The sequence below is a fragment of the Carassius carassius genome, chromosome 29 (assembly GCF_963082965.1).
Source record: "Carassius carassius chromosome 29, fCarCar2.1, whole genome shotgun sequence".
NCBI lineage: Eukaryota > Metazoa > Chordata > Actinopteri > Cypriniformes > Cyprinidae > Carassius > Carassius carassius.
Window position 1 is genome coordinate 8,207,474 of NC_081783.1, and position 20,542 is coordinate 8,228,015.

Genomic DNA, 20,542 nt, shown 5'->3' on the forward strand with positions numbered 1-20,542 from the left:
GAAGCAAATCATCATGCACAACAAGGGAAAACGTTACTCTCACAGCAAAGACTGAGATATGATTGCCCATGGAAAAATCATACATATTAAATGTATTGCCATATAGAAAAGTCAGTTGGATATGGAATCATAAAGCATGCTCTTGGCACAATTTCGGCCTTTAGGGCAAAGCTTTAAAACTAAGTTACCCTTGTCGTTTAACTTTTTAATCATGTCCCATTTCTTGCTAAAGGATCGAGCTGTGTAACTTGACAAAAGGCATAATCTATTCAACTCTGTATCTGTCAGCGGATAAGGGTCGAGCATGGATCTACTGGAGTGTCCGATCTGTCTGTTCCTCATGTGCGAGCCAGTGACCATGAGCTGTGGTCACTCTTTCTGCAGGAGATGCATGGGAGCCTTCCTGCCCTCGCGATGCCCCACATGCAAAGACCGATTGAAACACAGAGATGCGAAAAACATCAAAAACAATGTGTTACTCTTCAGCGTCATTGAGAAATGCTGCCCTGAAGAGACTAAGATGAAATGTCACATTCAAGAGAAACTGAAAACGAGCGAATTTACAGAAGCTCTGCGTATTGCTGATGAAGGGATCGAGATGGGTAAGGATGCACTGCAAACGCTGTTTACCGGTGAACTGACTGACCTTATGCAACGTCTTATGCAAATATATACGTTTTCTGTATATATTTTATTATTACTATTGTTATTTATAATTCATTGTCTATTCACATATTTTATGTATGTTTGCACTTTGTATTTTCTGTACCGGAAGCTCCTAACACCAAGACGAATTCCTTGGTGTGAACCTGTTTTTATACAGTCTATGGTGTGAACACACTTGGCAATAAAGCTATTTCTGATTCTGAAACTGAAATGAAGATGCCCGGACTATGGCCGTACCTCAAAACTAAGGTTGACAGTTGAGGATCAAATCGTTTTTTTTTTTCAAGACAACAGAGTGGTTTTTATTAAGTTTAGTTCCTGTACGGTGCTCTACAGAGATTTCATACAGTGCTACTAGTGTTGTTGAACGAATCACTCGAGTTTTTTTTTTGTGAATCAAAACATACAGCACAACCAGCGTAGTCAAATTACAGAACTACTGAATCTTATGAGCCGATTCTTTTTTGTGAATCAAAACATACAGCACAAACAGCGTAGTCAAAATACAGAACTACTGAATCTTATGAGCCGATTCTTTTTTGTGAATCAAAACATACAGTACAGTCTATGAGTACAACCAGCGTAGTCAAAATACAGAACTACTGAATCTTATGAGCCGAGTCTTTTTTTTGTGTGAATCAAAACATACAGCACGAATCAGAATATCAAAAGTAAAATTCGTAGAAGTCAGTTCATTTGAGTAAACCAAAACATAAACAATTTGACTCACTGAACCGCAAGTTACAAGCTGTCAGGCTCCAAATAAACCGAAACATTGTTACTGTAGCATGTTGTACTTAAGACTTGCGGGAGTTATAGTGTTAATGATTGGTTATTCATTTTTTTAGTGTATAGTTAGGGTCAGTTATTGCACTGCATTTATACTAACTCTAAAAAGTAAACATGTATTTGTGCATAATAGCATTTTTTGGTTCATAAGTGCGCCAGGTGACATGGAAGGTGCCTAGTTAGTACAGTCTAGATAGGGTGCTCCCTAGATTTTAAGACAGCTTATATGTCAAATCAAAGCAAACTGTAACCTTGTTCTTGCTGTACAGGATATTTATAACCCATAATAATAATTGGTACTCACTTGCCTTTTATAGGACACTTATGACAGCACACTTCATTCAGCTAAAGTAGGTCAATGCGTTTGTGAACCTCACACTCACTAATGGAAAAAGTAATGCATTCGATGTAATGGAAAAACTCCAGAAGTATGATGATTTGAATAACATTTCAACAAGTAACTGAAATATAGTATATGAACCATGTCAGTTCATGTCATCACTGTGAAAAATGCACCAGAGAAATTATGTAATGAATACACTGAATCCATGTTTTGAAGCCTGTAAACACAGGTAGGCAGAAATAATGACTGCAATATGCAGCAGGAGTTTGAAATCTGTTGTTTCTAGAAATATGTGCCCTAGATTGCAGCATTTAAACACAGCGTGGGATGGTTGAAGACTGTTAGATATTGTCTTTGTGATCCACCTACTCACACAGAAGTGAGCGGAGAGCTGTGGTTGTTAAAAGCAAGTGATTTCATAATCTTAGGTCTTCTAAAGGGTTAATAAGCAGCCAGGAAAGTGGGTTAAAACATGTTGTGAGTGGCTGATATCATTAACAGACAGAAGCCAATAAGGCTATGAAAACACCTCTAGGGCACACAATGGTGAAATAACAAGTCCCCCTAGCCTAGGTATATAATTTACACAAAGGAGACGTATTGTAAGAAGCACAGATACAGTTGTGGAGAATCGGGTGTAATGAATGTGACGGTTTGAGCTAGTGCAGTTTAATAATAATGTAAGGTTCTTCTCTTGTAGATATAGCATTACTCTTAACAGCAACAGTACCATTTGCCCTTTAGTGAATTACGTATCATTTTACAGCCACTGAATGACTGCAATTATCTGTCTGGTAACATAAACCCTTCAAGGTAAAAGTAAGATGTCTGTCTACCCTTTGAATCCAATTAGAGGCAGTTTCCCATACTCCTATACCCCGTTAGTTAACCAAGGATCATAACATAATTTGGTTTTGTATGGGTTACAACCTGGTTATTACAGTGACGTAAATACATTTCCCCCCTCTTTTTACAATAATTCAAAGAAATGATTTACACTCATTGCCAGATCTGTTTGTAGTTGTGTTTGATTAATCTTTGATTAATGCACACTCATCCACCTCTTCCTTTGCCTATTTTGTAGCAGGTAAACTATATCCGTTGCACCTCATTTTTAAACATCAGGCATTTTCTTTTCCTTCTTTTTGGATTATGCTACGGTCATGTAATGTCATCCAAGATCATTAGTGGCCCCCCTACTTTTTAGCTGTGTTGGTACCAGAAGTGTTTTTGTCTGTTCATTTTTCCTATTTTAAAAAAATCTTTGTTAAAGTGTTATATGCCACACTCTTAAAAAAAATATGTTCCAAAATGGGTTTTTCATAAAATAACCATTCCCTTTGCTCTCAAAATACTAGACCATTTTAAAATAAGTTGAAATAATGTGAACAGATGGCAACCTCGGAGCTCACATCATGTTTGTCTTTAAAGCTTAATTTATCATTAGCAATCAATTCTCACATGGAGAAAATTAATGGATTTTTTATTTTATTCTTTTACATTGGGAAACCTGGCTGTTGAATGCTATTTAAGTTAACTATGCACTAATACACAGTGTTTTGATGGTGGTGGGAGGAATGCTTATGCAGAGTACTAATGTTCATTTAGGTTGCCCTTTTTGTTAATGCACATTTAAAACGCTCAAAACAGATAGAGGTCTATGTCTGAAATTAGACTGAGGGTCACACTGTCCATCTTTTCTTGTATCTACAGCCCCTGAAGATGTGAGTCTGAAAGTGTGGCGAGCTGAGGCCTGCATGGGCCTCCGTCGCTTTTCTGATGCCCTCCGTGACCTGGATGACCTGTGCTGTGTGCGACCAAACTGGACTGAGGTGAGGGCCGTCTTTGCTGACTGTGCTGATTATTTGCATATAGGGTCAAACTGTTTGTTTAGGAACAGTGTTGACAAAATCAATATCAATTTCATATTTGCATCTAGAGTTAGTGCTTTTATTTCCTGTCATTTATTCTGTATACTCACTCTAAAATCTCTAAAATGTCTGTGCGTTATCATGACAATGACTGACAGTTTCGCAGCTATGCAATATCTGTTGGTATGGCCAGAGCACATTGTGGGATTTGACATTATCCTCACAGCAGTACACTGGCATACACCACCATTCAGTTTATATTTATTATGTTTCAGAATATTTAGTTAAATGCAAATAAACCCTGTTGTTATTGACCTTTTATTTATCAAAGAATTTTGAAAAAAGTACCACAAAAATATTAAGCAGAACAACTATTTTCATTGTTTATAATAATATGAAATGTTTCTTGACCATCAAATCAGCAAAATAGAATGATTTCTGAAGAATCATATGACACTGAAGACTGGAGTAATGATGCTGAAAATGTGGCTTTACTGTCACAGGAATAAATGACATTTAAAAAAATATTAAAATAGAAAACAGTTATTTCTTAATTGTAATTTAACTTTTTTTTTTGACTGCATTGAGATCCAATAAACTCTTGATGAGCATAAGAGACTTGTATTTTACTTCTTACTGACCCCAGATTTTTGATTGTATATATTGGCACAATAAAGAACTGCTGAAAAGTTTATGTAAAACAGTAGATTTATATTTATACCTGAGAATTTTGCTATTGTGTTCATTAAATATTTAATAAATTAAATAGTGTTACCTGTGATAATAATTTGTGTTTGAATTCTGTTTTGTAGGGCTTCTTTCGTAAAGGGAATGTGCTTCTTGAAATGGGCAGACAGACCGAAGCCCTCATCCAGTTTTACCATTGCCTAAAGCAGCATCCTGATTTTGCCCCTGCAAAAAATCAGATTAAGAAGGTGAATTTTTCAGAAATTGGGTTTGATGAACAGATCATATACAGCAAAACACTTTTCTGGAGATAAAATCATACCTTATAGAATAATTTTGAGTGATTCAGTGTCAAGAGAGCATGCTCTGCTTGAAAACATAAAAGATTGTTTCATTGATACACTCACTGATCTGTATGCAGATCCTGGAAGCAGAGGGCATGGCTGTTCCAGAAGAAGTTCCACAGATCCTGCATGTTGTGTCTGAGTACTTGCAAGAGCCCTGTGCTATCACCAGCTCTGTAAGTGCCTCATGTCCAGATGGTCAGCGCTACTCCCACAACAACGCTGAAGGTCAAAGTGATCCCGTGCAGGTGAAGTGTTTATGCACAGCACTAATGATGTTGACACTTTTGAAATGTAACATTGGTAAAGTGAGCAAAAAATATCAAAGGGAAAGATCTGGTATTATTGTTATTGTAATGTTTTTCCAAATATTAATTTATTCTTTTTTTTCCCATGAAAATATCCCTTGATACAAATATGGTAATCAACTGGTATGCTTATCATCAATTATGAAAAGTTTTAGCTCACACTCAGGCTCTTTCCTGTGCTGTCCTAGAATGCAACTAAAGTGAAGCACGGCACCAGCGGCGAGTGCTGTCTGAGCCTGTGTCAGGCCGTGTCCTTCCTCCCCACGGCTGAGGATGATGATGAACTGATGATGAAGAGAGAAGAGAAACAGAACAGAGGTGAAGTTATCTTAATCATTACTACAAAACAAATGTAATGCTTTCACATTTGAACATACAACATATAGGAATTGTTAAAACATTGTTTTAGTATTAAATAGAATTCAGTAATAATTTCACAATTGTAAAAAAGTTTGTAGTTTTGTTACGTTGATAAAATTTTTATTTTTACTTTTTTTGTAGCATCAAGGAACTTATTAAACACATTATGTGGGTCCATATCACTGTAGGATGCCTTTTGGTGTCCTGTACATAAATAACACATTTGCCATGATAGCTTAACATGAAATGACTATGAAAGGGTGTTATATTAGGCTAAGTTGTTATATTCATAACAAAAGCAAGAGCAGTGTAAGAGTATGCGTGTTATTTTGCTATGTCCCTTGCTCATTAAATCATAAAAAAAGTTTGTTCTCCTATGAATATTTTGTTAAATAAGAGATTACTCAATTTGAGCTTATTGATCATTTAGTAATAAAAATAATAGTTTTTAAAAAGAAGAGTTTGTCCATGTCCCTAGTAGTCCCATGGTTGTCCAATCTGTCTTATTGGGGAATCCGCCACTTTAAGAAAAAGCCATCCTCTTTAGTGACAACAGGACAACAGATTTTTTTTTCTCTTCAGTGGCAGAAATTTCTTCCTTTTTCCTATTTCTTCCTACTTTCTTTGCCAAAGCTTAAAGCGATAGCTCAACAAAAAATGATAATTTTATGTTTATCTGCTTACCCCCAGGGCATCCAAGATGTACAGGTGCTTTTCTATGAATTAAAATGTTGTGAAAAAGTTCATTTATTTCAGTAATTCTACTCAAATTGTGAAACTCGGGTATTAAATAAATTCGACGCACACATACTGAAGTAGTTTGAGTCTTTGGTTCTTTTAATTGTGATGATTTTGAATCACATTTAACAAAAACCCACCAATTCACCATCTCAACAAATTTGAATATGGTGACATGCCTATCAACTAATCAACTCAAAACACCTGCAAACATTTCCTCAGCCTTCAAAATGGTCTCTCAGTTTAGTTCACTAGGCTTCACAATCATGGGGAAGACTGCTGATCTGACAGTTGTCCACAAGACAATCATTGACACCCTTCACAAGGAGGGTAAGCCACAAACATTCATTGCCAAAGAAGCTGGCTGTTCACAGAGTGCTGTATCCAAGTATGTTAACAGAAAGTTGAGTGAAAGGAAAAAGTGTGGAAGAAAAAAATGCACAACCAACTGAGAGAACCGCAGCCCTATGAGGATTGTAAAGAAAATCGATTGAAGAATTTGAGTGAACATTAGAAAGGAATGGAGTGAGGCTGCAGTCAAGGCATCAAGAGCCACCACACTCATAAGGGTCAAGGATATTTGGATACAGTTGTCGTATTCCTCACTCCTGGGGCATCTTACCTGGGCTAAGGAGAAGAAGAACTGGACTCTGTTGCCCAGTGGGTCAAAGTCCTCTTTTGAGATGAGAGCAAGTTTTGTATTTCATTTGGAAATCAAGGTCCTAGAGTCTGGAGGAAGGGTGGAGAAGCTCATAGCCCAAGTTCCTTGACGTCCAGTGTTAGGTTTCCACAGTCTGTGATGATTTGGGCTGCAATGTCATGCTTTCTTCTGCTGACCAGCTTTTTGTAGATGCTGATTTCATTTTCCAGCAGGATTTGCCACCTGCCCACACTGCCAAAAGCACCAAAAGTTGGTTAAATGACCAGGGTGTTGGTGTGCTTGGCTGGCCAGCAAACTCACCAGACCTGAACCCCAGAGCAAATCTATAGGGTATTGTCAAGAGGAAGATGAGAAACGAGAGACCAAAAAATGCAGATGAGCTGAAAGCCACTGTCAAAGAAACATGAGCTTCACTACCACCTCAACAGTGCCACAAACTGATCTCCTCCATGCCATGCCGAACTGAGCCAGTAATTAAAGCAAAAGGAGCCCCTACCAAGTATTGAGTACATGTACAGTAAATGAACATACTTTCCAGCAGGCCAACAGTTCACTAAAACATTTTTTTATTGGACTTATGAAGTATTCAAATTTGTTGAGATTATGATTTAGTGGGTTCTTGTTAAATGTGAGCCAAAATCATCGCAATTAAAAGAACCAAAGACTTAAACTACTTCAGTCTGTGTGTGTCGAATTTGTTTAATACCCGAGTTTGACAATTTGAGTTGAATTACTGAAATAAATGAACTTTTACACAACATTCTAATTCATTGAGAAGAACCTGTAGGTGAATTTGTTTCTTCAGTAGAAGACAATCGAAGATTTTGAACACAAACCATTACAGTCTGTCAGTCTTATAATGGAGGTGAATGGGAAAAAAGGCTTAAAAACAATACAACTAAAAAAACAAACAAACAAAAAAACAACATCCCATAATATCCTAATGATTTTTGCCACCATAAAAGAAAAATCAATATGTATATATATATATATATATATATATATATATATATATATGTGTGTGTGGGGGGGTGTGGGTGTGCGTGTGCGTGTGTGTCAATGACAGGGTGGACATATCTTAAGGTTTATGCTTTGAATAATGGTCCATAATTATCTAAAAAAAAAAATGTGTGGGAGCTCAGCTAATATGTTTCAATAGTACTTGCGTGTCTACTATTTATGACCTGACATAAAGCGAATGGGAAATTTTAATGGGAAATAACATTTTTTTTGAGTATTGTGAGGGTTGAAAGGCACTCTATGGTAATATTGACCCTTATTGACTTTATTGCATTCACAGTATATCATATTAGCTAACCTATATGAACAACATAACACAGCCTTAACCATTTTATTGTTTAAGTATAAAATAAGCTAATAATATATGTATAATAATATATTCTCTCATCATTTTACATTCTCATTAGCATGATTAGACAGCGAATCAAGACGACATCTATTCAAGCTTGATTTTGTTTATTTGGTTCTGTAGGTATGTGCAGTGTGGGCAGAGGATCCTGCCTCAGCGTTCTGACAGTGACTGATTTTGAGTGCCCTCTCTGCATCAGGTCAGTGGAGATTTATAATGTGTCCTGCTTCACTGGCATTATTTCCTGCTACCAGATACTTTCATTTCCTTTAGCTTTGCTACCAGATGGTTAAAATGTCTAGCAGTCTCTCAGCTTACTGTACATCACTTACACAAGTTGTGCATAAACAGAATTATTTGTTAATTGCCCGCTTCTTATAATTGTGATTGATGGATTAAAGGTTATTCTATGAGCCAGTGACAACACCCTGTGGACACACCTTCTGCAAAAACTGCATTGAGAGAAGTCTGGACCATAATCTACGCTGTCCACTTTGTAAACAACCACTGCAGGAGGTACTACTAAAACACAGGCTCTTACAATGATTACACGTTTCTAACATTTAGAAGCATGTAGAAACATGCCTCATAGTAAATAAAGACCTAGTATTCTGATCCTTCTAATGCAAGTCAACCCCCCCCCCCCCCCCCCCCAAAAAAAAAAAAAAAATGTTACAGAGAAGCTTCAGTCTCACCGCATTACTTCCTATTCCAGTATTTGAAGAACAGGAAGTACAACAACACAGTGCTGCTGCAGGAGATCATGTCCCGCCTCTTCCCCCAGCAGTTGGCAGAAAGGAAACAGGTGCATGAGGCGGAGATGGCAGAGCTCTCAAAGTGAGTGCCCCTCTAAGTGATAACAAATAACAGTAGTTCTGTCAACTCACATTCCTAAGCTGCTCAACTCCAGTATCTGCAAAATGATGCTTTTCACAATGAAATGGGACAAAATGACATGGTTAAAATGTCTAGCAGTCTAGAAGCTGGGAAAGGTTATGCAAAAGCAGAATTATTTATTAATTGCCCTTTTCTTATCTCTAGTTTGACTAAGGACATCCCGATCTTTGTGTGCACGGTGGCGTACCCTGGCATCCCATGTCCGCTGCACATCTTTGAGCCTCGTTACCGTCTGATGATGCGGCGATGTATGGAGACAGGCACCAAAAAGTTTGGCATGTGCAGCTACGAGCATGGCAAAGGGTATACAAATAAAAGATCATGCAGTTAGCATCTATCATAACTTCGTCACTATTACAGATTTGAAGAAACTTTAAGTTGTTGTTAATTATATATATATATGGTATATACTTTTGCTTTCAACGGTTTGGGGATAGCAGTGTTATATATGTGTATATGGAATAAATATGGAATGCCTTTCAAGGGATTTGATCCCAAAATTCCCTGTCACAGCTTTGCAGATTATGGCTGCATGTTGGATATTTTGGATCTGGATTTGCTTCCTGATGGTCGCTCCTATGTGGAAACAGTGGGAGGAAGTCGCTTCCGAGTGCTCAGGAGAGGACAGAGAGATGGCTACCACACAGCTGATATTGAGTACCTGGAAGATCATAAGGTCAGAGGTTACAGACTGTCCTTAATGAGAAATAAGGCCAAGAAAAATGACACTGTAAAAAGTCTTTGTTTCAAACAGTGGTATTAATACACATGAAGTTAGACTGTATGGCAGATATACAAAATCTAAACCGTATAACCAGATTATACAACAATTATCTGCCTGTAATGTAAATGAAATTGTGCTCATGGGGCTTTATTACAGAAACAGCTGAAATTTCAAGAATGCTATTTCATCTGTTTAGTAATCATGCTGATTTCAGTTAGTTTAGTCAGATCGTAGCTTAAGATTAACCTTAAAATAAGTCGTTTCTGTAAAACAGCCCTTGATGTAATGGAAATTGCACTTCTCACATTAAAGGTTATAGTTCCTGTCATAATAGAGATCTGGCATTTGTTTATCTGAGATGTTTCCTGATGCCACATTTCCATTCTATAATTTACCCTAGTGTCTACGTACTTCCTCTAAAAACTCAGTACAGTATTCTCCCACAGTAAACTGTGGTATTAGCAAGCTTTTCCGTTGACTATCAATCACAACTAATTAGGTTGCACTTTATTTTACAGTACGTGTACTTACATGTACTTATACTGTACTTACAGTGTATTTATCTAAGAAAGTTCTGGTAATACAGGGTAACTACATTGGGTAGGTTTAGGGGTAGGTTCAGGGTTAGTTCTTAGTTAATACATAGTTATTGTAATTACTATAATAAGTACATAGTATGTACATGAGGAACTGGACTGTAAAATAAAGTGCTACCACTAATTATATCATAATATAGTGTATTGCATATTATTAACTAAAGTAAGCATTTCAGCATTTTACATGAAAATATAACATTTTAGTAAAGAAGCTTTAAACACTGTTTGCATAAAGCTGGATCATATTAAGATTTCATTTTTACTCCTGCAATTAAAACATCAATGAAATGCTTTTAGGCAACTGTGACATTCTTGTGCAGTCTGGTTTTCTGTTATGGTACAACTCTTTAATCTTCTAGTCATTTTCCCTATGGTTATGTGTCTTAACCACCTAAGTAAGGTGTCATGATTAAACATTTAATGAAAAGCATCTATTAAAGAGAGAGAGAGAGAGAGAGAGAGAGAGAGAGAGAGAGAGAGAGAGAGAGACAGAGAGAGAGAGAGAGAGAGAGAGAGAGAGAGAGAGAGAGTTATTACTGCTTTCACAAGCCTGAGCCTGTGATGGATTGCTTATAATCACAATAAATACAAAACCTTTTGTTAGTACTGCAAATTTAATATCACATAGATAGTTAATGTCAATTAGAGTTAATTGCAAGAGTATTCAGCAAACATTAGGAAGAGGAGCTTGTGATTAACTGCCTGTTAGTCAACAAATACAAGCTCTTTTCAAACCCATCTACATAATGATGACACAAGCATTATTTTATTCTGAAGCTGAAGTAAAACTTCTGCTTGTTTGTCCACCTGACATTTGCATGCATTTGTGTTTAGGTTGAAGGTGCTGAGCTTGAATTAGTGCAGCGTCTCCATGACAGTGTGTATCAGCAAGCGAGAGAGTGGCACCAGCGCCTGAACAGCCGCATTCAGGAACAGATCAGCCAGCAGTACGGCATCATGCCCGAGAAAGAGGACAATATACAGGTCAGAGCACACAGAATATTGCTTTATTAGCAAAACTACAGATTGTGCATTTTAATAATAACTCCCTAACGAGAATGAATGTGTTTTTGTGCATTGCAGGCATCTGCTAATGGGCCGGCCTGGTGCTGGTGGCTGCTGTCGGTGCTGCAGTTAGATCCAGCCTATCAGACCACCGTTCTGTCTGTGACCTCCTTGAAGGACAGACTGGGTCATCTACGTATCGTACTAGAATACTTCTCTCAGAGTTAGGACGGAGACCCATTATGTGCCCATATATCTGATCACATCACATGCATGCACCACAAGAAAACATGAATTTTCTTCTCATTTAAACAGAGCCATTTGTTTGCACTTGCTACAAAATGTAATAGATTTCTGATCATAAACTGTACACAAGATCTCTTGTGGTTGAAAAACTATGATATGGGTTGGTTTAAAAATGAATTAGTCATTGAACTGATTCCTACTTCAGTCGAGCACCAAAGAATCAAGGACTCATTCTACACAGAACAGCTGTTTATTGGCACACGCTGTTCGCTTCATTAAACACCATCAGAGCGGATGCCAAATGTTGCCGCTAGTTTTGTTGACATACATTTGAGATGTTTCCAGTAGTACTGGGCCCTGTCCAGGACTTGTTTTTAAATGTGTAGCTCACATTTGTCGCCGAGAGGGCCAAGAGACTGATGACTAAATAGGAGCTCATTGATTATGCATGAATGAAACACTTATGACTACAGCCTCAAAATCTCACAATTCCAGCCGTAGGTTTTAGTAGAATCAGAAATAATATTATCCTCAGTAACAGATGAGGAGTTACATTAATATTGCAAGACTAATGGCACAGAATAATCTATGCTAGCTTTGGTAGTTTCATTCGTAATATTAAATGTGTTGCAGGCTTGCTGGCATGACCGTAGAGAGGAGAGAGGAAGGGATTCCCATTCAAAAGTTTGGGGTAAATGAGATTTCTCGGAAGAAATCAATATTTTTATTTAGCAAATATGCATTAAAGTGAAAATAAATATTTAAAAGGATTTCTCTTTTAAACACGGTTCTTTTTAATTTTCTATTCATCAATGAATACTGACAAAAAATCAGCATATTAGAATAATATCTGAAGGATCATGTAACACTGAAGACTGAATGAAAATTCTGCTTAGCATTTATAGGAAAAAAAAATATTTCAAAATGTATGCAAATATAAAAAATATATATATTTTAATAATGTTTTACTGTATTTTTCATTAAATAAATGCAGCCTTTCAGAAACATAAACAAAAAAAAAAAAAAAAAATCTTGCATACCCCAAAGGTTTGAATGGTAGTGTAAAATACTCTTAATCACACAGCAGTTGTGGGAGGTGTTGTGAAGCTTTTAGTTATCTGGTTGATCATTATAATTCTCCATACCTATTTGTGTCAGTCATATTGGATTATTTCTGTGTGCTTGTGCCTTGTGATGGGCCTTAATCTGGTTTCAGATACTTGGTTAAGGACTGCGGATTTATGTTCCTTATTTTTCCTTTTTGTTCAGTGCCACATTCTGAGGAATGTTAAAACTGCAAATGTTACATGTGATGTAACACTTATATGGGCTCAAAACTGACTTTGTTCATACTCTGGTGATTGTGCAATGGTTTATTTTTATTTTTTATCTCATACATGTCTTGGGTTAACATGCACTCACCTGCACTGTTACTTTATTTTTAGGTTTTTCATATTTGATATGTTGTGCACTGCTCTGAAGATTATTATCATTTTGCCATATTGAAAACCAGTTACTAACAGGTGGGTGCTTTGCTTTCAAACGTGTTTTGAATGCAGTATGCCTAAACATACTGATTTTAGATTTGTCTTATTTGAAGAAGTGTAAATTTGGGAACTTTTGCAGAACAGATTAGACACAAAAAGGTTCATCCAAAAACTGAGATTTACAGAGGCCTTCTTTACTTCATCACAGCTTTAAATGATCACACCTCCATGGTCAACGTCATGCTGAGCCACGCATCATTCATGATCGCATGACCTCAATGGAGTGATTCAGAGAGACAAATATTTATGAAAGGGATTCAAATCAGAGTTGTTTTTTATTTGACTTTACTTTAGTAATTTAAATAAGACTTTACTGATTGATGCATCTGATGTTTTGTTTCATATCCAAGGTGCACTCTTGACTTCTAAGATCTTTCATCCTCAGGATACGGGGCTTGAAATATCACTTTCAAATGCTGTTGCTTTATCTGTCTGAAGTTTGTCAGCATTGTGGCTGTGAGCCTGACAATGTCAAATTCTCACTCTTCTGGTTTAAGTGTATGTGAAGGTGGCAGATCCTGTGGTATTGGTTTGGGATAGTAAAAGAGTGACTCTATAGACCTCAAATAAAATGTCTTGTGTAAGTAAAAAGACTTTGATTAAATTGAAAATACAAATATAGATGAGCCAAATAAGAATCACTAATTAAGATTATATCCTCTGTTTTTTCATTTATTTCGTTACTATTCCTTTTTAACGTAATATATTGATGTGTTTGGAATTAAGGCAGTCTTCGGCAGACTATTCAAAATCTGTTTTCCCTGGTGTAATCTAGGGACCTGTATCAGTGATTTTTCTTTTGAGAGATATATCTTTAACTCTTAATGAGTTATGAGATACACATTATACAATAAATGTACTATTAAAATAAATAATTTTGTTTGTATTTGTTTTTGTATTACCAGGCAACCACTAGATGGCGTCATAAAATCACAAATTGATAGGCATGCCTGATGTTTTAGCGCTTATCAGCATTTTCCATTTCTTGAAAAAGTTTCCATCTCTTGTTTTATCCCCCCTCCAAGCAGACTTGTCTAAAATAGTTAATGGGATAGTTCACTCAAAAAATAAAATTCTATTAAGATATATAAAAATAGCCTATGCCTGTGTGTGTTTTTTTTAAATATTGGGGGTCTAATGTTATTTTGGACCCTAGTGACTTTCATTGAATAGACAAAACACTGGAAAACTTTAGTTGATGTTAGTTAATGCATTAGTTAACGCAATTAACTAACAATGGACAATAGCCAAAGCTTGATTAATAGGTTCATTAAATTATGCTAACAGATACAACTTTTGACTTCAAAAATTTAAATGTTGAAATTAACATGGATTAGAAGTGCTTTAGGCGTATTTTTCATTGTTAGTTCATGTTAACTAATGTTAAAAAAATGAAACCTTGTTGTAAAACATTCTTCAAAATATCTATCAGGCTACATTCCACAGGTTTCGAATACATGAGTATGAGTAAATAATACCAGAATTGTTCAATTTTGGGTAAACTCTTTTGGGTGAATCTCTTTAAAAAGAACCAACAATCATGACAATGAAATAAAAATAAAATGAATAAATAAATAAAAGCATCAGGCTGTGGTGAACTAATCTGGGTAGCCTATGGAAATATTTAAACAAAAGTTATGGCATTAAAATAATGTATAAAAATGCGTTTAATGTAAAAGTCAACTAGTGACATTGACCCCATGAATGTAGTGGTGTTGGAAACGTAATTAACACAAATTACATCTATAAATTTAATCTATTAATCTATATGCTTGAATTGTGTGTTTTCTAATACTTTTGGAATTAGTTTGAGATTAAATCGAAAACTGCGATCACATTTTACCGTTTCTAGACGAATTTCAAAAAAGATTAGCATATTTTTTCGAAGAAACAAGTATGTGGACTTAGCACGTTTCCTTATGTTTATGTTTTAGTACAGTAAAGAATTACATAGCCTGCCCTGCAGTACCTTTAATCCACTCATATTTACGGGAAGTCGCGCGATCAGGAATTTTTCATGTGTTCGAAATTTTCCCGCTGGTTTCGCAACAGGTTACTATAGACGTTTTCATCGGGCGCACGCGCCTGGACCTAAGTTAACTTCCGGTCTGTGTTGTGTATATCGGTCTGGCTGCGGTGCCTTCTACAAACACAGTCAAAGTCAAGGTGATGAGTAGACTGAAGTTGGCTCAGGTGGTTGTGCTGCGGGATGTGTTTACCATACATTTATTTATTTTTGGAGACTCGCCACAATTTTAAAACTGATCGATTTTCAAAAAGGCTTCGCTGAATAAACATGAGTAACGTTATGTACTGCACGTTTAATAATAATAATTCCTTACATTTATATGTTTAAATATCAAAACGAGGCACAGGTGTTTATATATCGCTGTATTTCTGAAAGAAGACTTGCGTGTTATATGCCTGATAAAGCAGCGTGTGAGCGTACCAGCTCTGCTTTGTTTACAGCTGTTACTGGGGAAACCTCTATTTCTCGCGCTTTATGTCTGTGCTTTAAAACATCTCCTGCTGGCAAAGAATGAATTAGCATTTTCATTAAGTCCTCTTGATCCACGCAGCAAACATATTTTGTTTGTTATCAAAAAATATCTACTCTAGAGGGACTTGGTTGTTGTTATTGATTCTATTTGGAAGTCTACCGGAAGTTAAGTTAGGTCCACAAAAGAGCGCATGCGCAGTAACTTTTGTTTATGTTGTTGCCGTTGAAACCGTGGGTGCTTCTCAATATCCCTACTCGTCTCCTCGCTCCTCCGTCCTCCATCCTATGACCCGGAAACCGATCGAACACAGCCATCTTGAAGGACATCTCAATTCTCTAATTGCACCACGAGGAGACGAGGATCGAGGAGGGAGGAGGCTTCATGAGGAGAGATGAGCGAGGATACACAGGTGTATCCTATGCGGAAGTATTTTATCGACTTAACGTGACGCACGTATAAATTCTCCTCCCCCTTCACATCTGTTGTAACAATTTTTATTTATATTTTACCTTTTCACTTCAAATAAACCATGCATGTCATATATTTCAAACAGGGCATCTTGCTTTATTAATATTTATTATGAATGTCTTAATTAACAAAATTTAACAACATAAGGGCAGATCCCTTTAATTACAGCTGATGACACTTTGAAGTAACGCTGAAGGGAGCAGGATAAATCATTTCACTTGATTCAAGTCCTCCATCCTCACGTCTTTTCCTTGCGTCCTTCCCTCGCATCCTGAAAGGGTGGAGCTAAGACACGAGGAAAGGAAGCGAGGAAAGGAAACGAGGATGCATAAATATGAATTGAGAAGCACCCCGTCTATAAAGAGACTACTTTGATGAGGAGCGCTGTATCTAAAACCGTCCGTGTGATGTAGCTCAATGTGAACAATTAAGCCGATTACAAAGAGGCAGGAGAGAAGTAACGTTACGCAGTGGCGCCCCCAGAAAATTTTAATAGGGGTGGCCAGATGAGGCCACAGTAAATCTTGGGGTGGCACATAAAAAAAAAGAAAAGAATAATAAGGGTTTTGTAATATTGAAATAAAACAATATCTGTGATTTCTGGTATTTTTTTTTACCTTTTTTTTAAGCTTTTTTTTTTCTAAAATTGTGCACCATCTTTTAGGTCAAATACTTGCATTTGGGCTGTTACCAATCAAATGCAATCAGTATCAACAAAAATTATATTTGCAATGCAGAGAAAACAGAAGCTGCATCTGAAGTGCCATTTAGATGTTTTTACACACTGTTTAATACAGCTCTGTGGGACATGGAATACTTTAACCTGCAGTTACAGATGAATTAATTGTGTTTTGATATTTTAAATGCAAAACATTGAAAACTGATGTTTGAAATTATTAAAAAAATGATAAGGTACCTTAAATGTGAAATTAAACCCGCCAGTAGGTGGCAGCGAGTCACTGTTACAATAGATTGCAGTAGAACCGAATCATTTAAACGGTTGATTCATTCAGGAACGAAACACTATCATGTTGCTCAAAACAGTGGCTGTGTTTGGAATGATTTTTGAGTGAGGGAATATGTTGTCTAAAAGGTAAGTCTCTTGATATTAACTTCTTGTTTTTATTGAACTGTTGTATAAAATCAATATCACATTTGTAATTATGCTGACTTTTGGAGAAAAACGTCACTCTTTGTGAAAGTGAAAGTGTGAAAGTGAAGTGACATTCAGCCAAGTATGGTGACCCATACTCAGAATTTGTGCTCTGCATTTAACCCATCCGAAATGCACACACACAGAGCAGTGAACACACACACACTGTGAGCACACACCCAGAGCAGTGGGCAGCCATTTATGCTGCAGCGCCCGGGGAGCAGTTGGGGGTTCGATGCCTTGCTCAAGGGCACCTAAGTCGTGGTATTGAAGGTGGAGAGAGAACTGTACATGCACTCCCACCACCCACAATTCCTGCCAGCCTGGGACTTGAACTCACAACCTTTAGATTGGGAGTCCAACTCTCTAACCATTAGGCCACGACTTCCCACAGTCGTGGGATAGTAACTAACATATATTGACAAATTTGATAATTCTAAATTTCCAGTGAAAGAACGCACTATAAATGATTATGAGCACTAGTCTAGAACATCACATGTACATGCACACTCTGTGTTTTGATTGGACGAGGGGGGAGTTTATACAATGGTGGCCGTGGCCACCCCTGGCCACCCCTTGTGCAACTCCCCTGCCTATGGCTTTTTGAGTAACGTTAGGGTTGACAACACTGATATATATAGATCAGTGGTTGACAACCATTTTTTTGTAGCATACCAATTGTCTCTGAGCATACATAAGTCATTACAAAGAACCTGCATCTGCGTTCGCGGGAAACTGCATACATCCGCGTGCTGAGGAAGTCCACATGGTGTCTTGAGTAGACAGTTGAAGTGGTGTGTCAAAACGATGGCAGTTAATTTGGGATGAAATCAATGTAATTTTCACACTGCCAGTCAGAGATGGAGGGTGTTGAGGAGATGATGCGGGCCAGTCACAGCCTATCAAACAAATGCCCCGTGTTGCCATGGAAACCGTCGCCTGATAGGTAAGGCAGAATAAAACTTTTAAGTAGCTAGTTAATTGAAAATAAACTTTTAAAGTGCATCCGCAAACTCTTTTGTTTGTTAACAGCCTGCGAGCCGCGGTCTCAAATGCAAATACCTCAGCGAGATATATGGCGAATGTATGAGACGTTTGTCTCCCTCTCTTGGTTCTCTTTGTAGGGATTATGGAGCGTCTAAGAGCTGGGACTGATAAAGAAGCCTTGTTTCACACCAACCTAATCCCCCTGTGTCAATACACAGATAAAGCTTCAAATGACGTCTGCAAAAGAGTAAAGGTAAACATATCAGAGCCTCGGTACTTAAAGTCTCGGGGTGCGTTTGGTAATAAGACAAACGCAGGCAGTGCGTCTCCCTCCGCAGAGGCGGAGATTAGCGGGAGAGACAGCTGGCTTTGTCCCCTCGCTGAGTAATATAAAACCTCGCCGTGAAGAGCTAAAGCATTTTATAAAAACAAAACAAAAAGTTACTGAAGAAACACGGTTTTAATATTAAACCACGATGTCTGGAATACTTGACCCTGATTGGTCTTTAACTGGCTATATGTTTTTGTTTAATGACGACTAAATTGTAGGCTAAATTTCTACGTAACATTTTTACACGTAGACCTTAGCACATTAGTGAGATGTAATATTCTGATTCATTAAAAGTGTATTTAGTTCAGTGCAGAAAATATAAAAACAAAACAGATTTATCAGTTAAAATAGTAATTTAATAATCCAAAATTATTATTTATTTACATAGTTTTTTTTTATGTTATAATCTCATTAATATGCAATACTATTGAATATACTATAAAATTATGCAAACACAGCTTTTGTTGTTTGTTTTAGTAAAATATTTAAAGAATTAAAAATAACTATTTTCTATTTTAATATAGGTTATCTCAAGTATTTATTTATTTTAATATATATATATATATATATATAGTAATGGAAAAGCTGAATTTTCAGCCGCCATTACTCAAGTCTTCAGTTTCTTGTTATCCTTAGGAAATCATTTATTAATATTATTAGTTGCTTTCAAAAACTGAGTGCAATACTTAGCTACTGATATGTGACCCTGGACCACAAAATGGGTCAATGTTTTGAAGTTGAGATTTATACATGATATGAAAGCTGATATCAGCTTTCCATTGATGTATGGTTTGTTAGGATAGGACAATATTTGGCAGAGATACAACTACTTGAAAATCTGGAAACTGAGGGTGCAATGCAGATTATTAATAAAAAATTAAGATTTGATATATTTACGTTTACATTTAGCCATTTAGCAGACGCTTTTATCCAAAGCGACTTACAAATGAGGACAATAGAAGCAATCAAAATAAAAAAAAGATCAATTAAATGCAAGTGTTATAACAAGTCTCAGTTAGCCTAATACAGTACACGTAGCAAGGTTATTATTTTTTAATTATATAATAAATAAATAAAAAAACAGGTAGAATAGAAAAAGAATATAGCAAGCTAGTGTAAGAGACTTTTTTTTGCTTTTTGTAAATTGTAAAATAGATAGCACACAAAAGGAATATAAAACCTAGTGTTAGTTTTTTTAAAGAAAACAAGCAGTTAGTAAATGAATAAGTGCAAGTCTAAAAAATAAATAAATAAATAATTCGACTTGAGTGCTGTAGTTAGAGGGTCAAATAAAAATGGAAGAGATGTGTTTATGGTAGGAAATGTACAAAACATCTTCATGGAACATGATCTTTACTTAATATCCTAATTATTTTTGGAATAAAAGAAAAATCGATAATTTTGACCAATACAATGTAATGTTGGCTATTGCTACAAATACACCCATGCTACTTATAACTGGTTTTGTGGTCCAGGCTCACATACAGCACTGTAAAGTATACAAAACTAAAATTTTCACTATATGCATGAAATGTTCACCCAAAATTTTCATATAATTTGCCAAAAATACTGTATTGGTAAAAACAGTGTGGAAAATCGTTCTAATATGCCATGTATGCTTCAAAACTGACTAAAAATCTTCCCACAAATGACCAAATGTTATCATGACAATGTGACTGTTAAGATTTGACAAGAAAATCTAAAATTTGTAAAAACTGTTGATTTAAATGATGCGATTAGGCAGAAAGACATTGAGAATAAAGTAAAGGACAAAAGACACCACCTGTTAAATGGGAAATTACAATACTAATTAAATGCATGCAACGTGGAGCTTTTTTCTAAGCCTGTGCTGCACATTATGAGTAAAAAGACGAGTGATTTAAATGTGCTGTGTGTCCTCTACTGTTCTATTCCAGTGAGCACAAAATCAAAAGGTCAGGGTAAAAAAAAT

General features: G+C 36.4%; 1 protein-coding gene and 2 long non-coding RNA genes across 3 annotated transcripts; 1 reads left to right on the plus strand and 2 right to left on the minus strand.

The window, feature by feature from the left end:
- Positions 1–167: 167 nt before the first annotated feature.
- lonrf1 (LON peptidase N-terminal domain and ring finger 1) lies at positions 168–11,680 on the plus strand. Its single transcript, XM_059515748.1, has 12 exons — positions 168–602; positions 3,512–3,630; positions 4,482–4,604; positions 4,778–4,948; positions 5,197–5,326; positions 8,260–8,335; positions 8,538–8,652; positions 8,852–8,973; positions 9,178–9,336; positions 9,547–9,709; positions 11,188–11,337; positions 11,437–11,680. Exons 1-12 carry the CDS (start codon positions 305–307, stop codon positions 11,584–11,586), a joined length of 1,776 nt encoding a protein of 591 aa, XP_059371731.1. The 5' UTR covers positions 168–304; the 3' UTR covers positions 11,587–11,680.
- On the minus strand, positions 4,468–5,289 carry LOC132109569 (uncharacterized). The gene is made up of 3 exons (XR_009424520.1): positions 5,169–5,289; positions 4,764–4,984; positions 4,468–4,581 (listed from the first exon to the last, which is right to left on the minus strand). It is a non-coding gene; the product is annotated as an uncharacterized LOC132109569 (long non-coding RNA).
- On the minus strand, positions 9,568–18,673 carry LOC132109568 (uncharacterized). The gene is made up of 3 exons (XR_009424519.1): positions 18,336–18,673; positions 17,987–18,212; positions 9,568–9,694 (listed from the first exon to the last, which is right to left on the minus strand). It is a non-coding gene; the product is annotated as an uncharacterized LOC132109568 (long non-coding RNA).
- Between the last annotated feature and the right edge of the window lie 1,869 nt (positions 18,674–20,542).